We start from the raw sequence: 4,025 nt of genomic DNA on the forward strand, positions 1-4,025 counted from the left end.
GATGATGATCTTTGATTTTGTCAAGACTCACCGTCACCGCAAAGGAAATTAACGAGCATGCGGAGCACCCCCAACTTTATTAAATTTGTCAAGAATCTCAAAATGAAACTGTTTTAGATTTTTCAGGGTCTCAAATTAAATATTTGTCCTTTTCTTCATAATAAAACAAAGTTGATGAAAGACAGAATTGATCAAATCCATCTAATTTTACCATGTAGCTCATTTTGAATAACAACTAAACAAGATCGGTAGTAAAGCGTTTGGCTCTTACTTCTTATAAATCAGTACTTGTGCACCATGTTGCAAGTTCAATTTTTAGAAAATGCAAATGTTTTTTTGCTTATTTATATAGATCGTGAATTCGAACTTCTCGAATGTTTCATCGCTGTTCAAATTGAGCCATCTATATATTATGAATTCCAAATGTGTGTGCTACGTATGATCCATCTTTTAAAATATAAAAGATAATTAAAAAAGAAATATTATTTTCTAATTTACATTTAATTTATAACCAATAGAATCTTAACACAACATTACTCTTTGTATAATATTATTTATTCAATAATACTTTTCTTGATTTTTTTTAGTTATATATTTTATAAATTTTAATCACTACGAACGTAAATTAAAGATTTTAAGAAAATCATTTTTAGTATTGTTAAGTATTTCAAAAAATATTTTTGAAAATTTATAATACATAATTACGCAAAATCATATAATCTAAGATGTATGAATGATGATCCTCCACGTTATGGCATTGTTGGATGCCGTTATCCAGCTCCCACATTATGAACTAGCTAGGACTAGAGAGACTCACAACCACATTATATTATTTCCTTTTGGAGTAGCTAGAAAAAAAAACAGTAAATCGCCAAAGAGCACATTGTCATATTATGTGGATATTGTTGTTTAAAATGTTGAGAAATATTGATATATATGAATAACAAAAATATATGTTTGTGTATATGTAAACGTAGAAAGAATAGCGTTGAATAATAATGGAGAGGAGAGGATGGGAATGTCGTACTTATATCATGTGCGCTTCTGTGATGATTCCACATGCATTATGACCCTCCAAAACAAAACACGATATAAAGAGAGGAACAAAAAAAATGAAAAATAAAAGTTTGGATTCATGTTCTTATTCTCCTTTTTCCTGCTTCTCTGTAAAAGTTTTTTTCCATTATTGCACAACCAAGAAAACAGATGGTAAAGGCTTTAAACTTCACTGGAAAAACAAAGAATTACATATGTGGGCAAATAAATAAGTTTCTTTGACTAAATTATAGTTTTAACTTTTTCGTTTAATTTCATGATACGGTTATGAAGTATGAACAATCTTTTTTGTCTATCATATTCTCTCAAAATATTAGACTGAAATTGAGAACTCAAGCTGTCTGTCACAATATTTTAATCTCATTTAGTCTGAGATTTATCTATAATCTGTAGACTAACCATAATAGCTACATTTACATGTACTCATGTCACATTGAAAACATAGCAGCTCTGAAACTGTAATACACAAATACTATACGTGCAATAAAACGTATCAAGAATATTGATATATTTATAAGTCTTGATCCCATCTTTACGATCCAATATGGTGGTTACAACATTTTAGCTTGCTTCATGATTATCAATTCTAACGATTAATTAGAGGCCGAGACTAAAAGGGATACCAGTAGAATTAAGCCATGTGTCACCATTGATAAATGGACCGACGGTGAATTGGGTTGCCTCCGCTGAGTTCTCAATGCGTCTAAAACCGGACCATTTGACCCGCTCTGTCGTGTTTGCACCAGGCCCTTCATTCATGTACTCTCCATAGTATAAGGGTTCAAGTGGAGAACTCTTATTCCACTCCAACCATCCAGAAGGATTTATGAGACCATCAATATATGATTTTATGATAACCGTCCTAGAATATTTTCTCCATGGTCGACCGAAGTACGCCGTGAAGTTACCTTTCACAGGGATCAGATCAGGTGCGGCCAAGATTCTACGATGAATTATAGATATACCAGTGGTTTGGTTCGAGTCATTGCGGCTTTGAGCGGTAAATGCAATCTTCTGGTGAGGATTTGGTCTTCGAGCATAAAGACTACAGTTCTGGAACACAACAGCCGCGTTGCCGCATATGAAATCGATAGTACCATATATATCGCATTCTCGGTAAAACTGTCTGGCTGTATGAACATAAAGGGTGTCTTGGTAACCATAAAACGCGCAACGGTAGAAGGCAGAGTGATCAGAGCCGCTTCGAAATGCCACAGCCTGTTTTTTGTCCGGTCCAGCAAAATTAACGAATGTTATGTCCTTAGCTATGAAGCCTTTCCCTTTCACGCCTGCATAGGTTATGAAAAAAAAACAGAGGAATTGTATGAATTAATTTTGTTGCGGAGAGATTAATAGATATCTTTTAGTTAGATTTTGTTTGGGCTTAAGATATAATTGGGTCTCAGCCCATCAAGATATCTCTAAATTTAAATTGAAATTTTTATCTTTTGGCTCTACTACTAACTAACCTACGGTAGCAGTTTGAAAAGTTGGCCATCCATCAACGCAGTTGCGGTTTGCTTTTATGACTGTTTTTCCGATACCGTCTCCGACAAACATTATCATTGTCGTCTTCTTCGGTACTTCGACGTTCTCAAAATATTCCCCACCTTTTATATAAATAATAAATCTACCCAAAAAATTGAAGATTAATATTAGACAATGACTTGGGAAACAAAAACATGACATGTATAAATACGGTTAAAACCAAAAAGAGTATCATTTCACTTTCGTAGACCTGAATTGCATGTGTCACGTCTCAAGTGTGTTAGTGCTCAGTGGCTCACATACCACAGATATTAATAAGGAATGTATTGTTGTTAGACTTAGACATTTGCAGAATCGTGAAACTATTTTACGTGTGTACCAATTAGATTTAAGTGACTTAATACGGTGCATGCAATTCATTTTAATTTTAAATAAATGAATTAAACTTCTGAGAAATTGTGATTAGTGAAAACTTGGGAAATCATTTCTTCATTATTGGTGCCATGTTTGTAATTTTTTCTTTTTTTTTCAAATGTTAACTTGATTACATAATGGGTTAAGATTTTATGTACCTAGTTTCGCTAGAGTTTGGAGCGGCAGAGACGGCGGCACTAATGGTTGTGAAGTCTCCGGTTCCATCTTTCGCCACCGAGAGATTGAAACTGATCTCTTGTACTGGAGCTTGAAGGAGTCTCTGGTCAAACTCTGAGACCCAACACTACAAGAAAACATGGATTTTACGACTACAATTGGCGACTATATATGTAATTGTCATTTTTGGTGACTAAGTAGTGACTATTTAGCGACTATTATACGACTACAAATATTTGGTTGTATATTAGTCGTTTTTTAACGACTGCATATCTTAGTCACTAGTTTAGTCGTATTTTAGCGACTATTTTATGACTATATTGCACACTGAAATATGTAGTTGCTAAATAGTCACCAATTTAGTGACTAATATGCGACTCATAGTAAACAGTCGCTAAGAAGTCGCATATCAATCGCTATTTAAGAAAATCATAATTTTCAAAATTTAACCCCAAACCCCAAAACCTAAATCATAAACTCTAAATCTTAGAAATTAATTCATAAGTCATAAATTCAAAACTTAACCCCAAATCATAAACCTATACCCCAAACTCTGTACTTTAAACCCTATACCTTAAATTTTAAACTTTTATAATGCATAGTATATAGAAATTAAATTATAAACCATTTAACCAAAATATAACCATAATGTGTATAAAATTAAATCTAATCTAAAACTATTTAGTGTATATATATAATTTAATACTTCCCAAAACTATTACTTATAAAATTTATTAAATTAGTTATTTTAAAATCTGAAACTAATTGTTGATTAAAAAAAAAAAAAAAAAACTTAAAACTATATCATTTAGTCTGGGCCTTGAGAGGCTTTGATATCACTTTGGATTTTGATATGAATAGAAAATTGGCCAACAAAAAAAAAAAAAAAA

The 4,025-nt window shown here is 32.3% G+C and overlaps 1 protein-coding gene across 1 annotated transcript in view; it reads right to left on the reverse strand.

Annotated features, from left to right (window-relative positions):
- LOC104747122 (probable pectinesterase/pectinesterase inhibitor 39) overlaps window positions 1,654-4,025 on the reverse strand; it is a 5,459-nt gene continuing 3,087 nt past the window's right edge. Inside the window, exons 2-4 of the mRNA XM_019229565.1 lie at window positions 3,117-3,261; window positions 2,526-2,686; window positions 1,654-2,345 (exon numbers count right to left, since the gene is read on the reverse strand). Coding sequence (XP_019085110.1) covers window positions 1,654-2,345; window positions 2,526-2,686; window positions 3,117-3,261 — 998 coding nt within the window. The remainder of the gene's footprint in view (window positions 2,346-2,525; window positions 2,687-3,116; window positions 3,262-4,025) is intronic.

The sequence above is a fragment of the Camelina sativa genome, chromosome 2 (assembly GCF_000633955.1).
Source record: "Camelina sativa cultivar DH55 chromosome 2, Cs, whole genome shotgun sequence".
In the NCBI taxonomy this organism is placed as follows: Eukaryota; Viridiplantae; Streptophyta; class Magnoliopsida; order Brassicales; family Brassicaceae; genus Camelina; species Camelina sativa.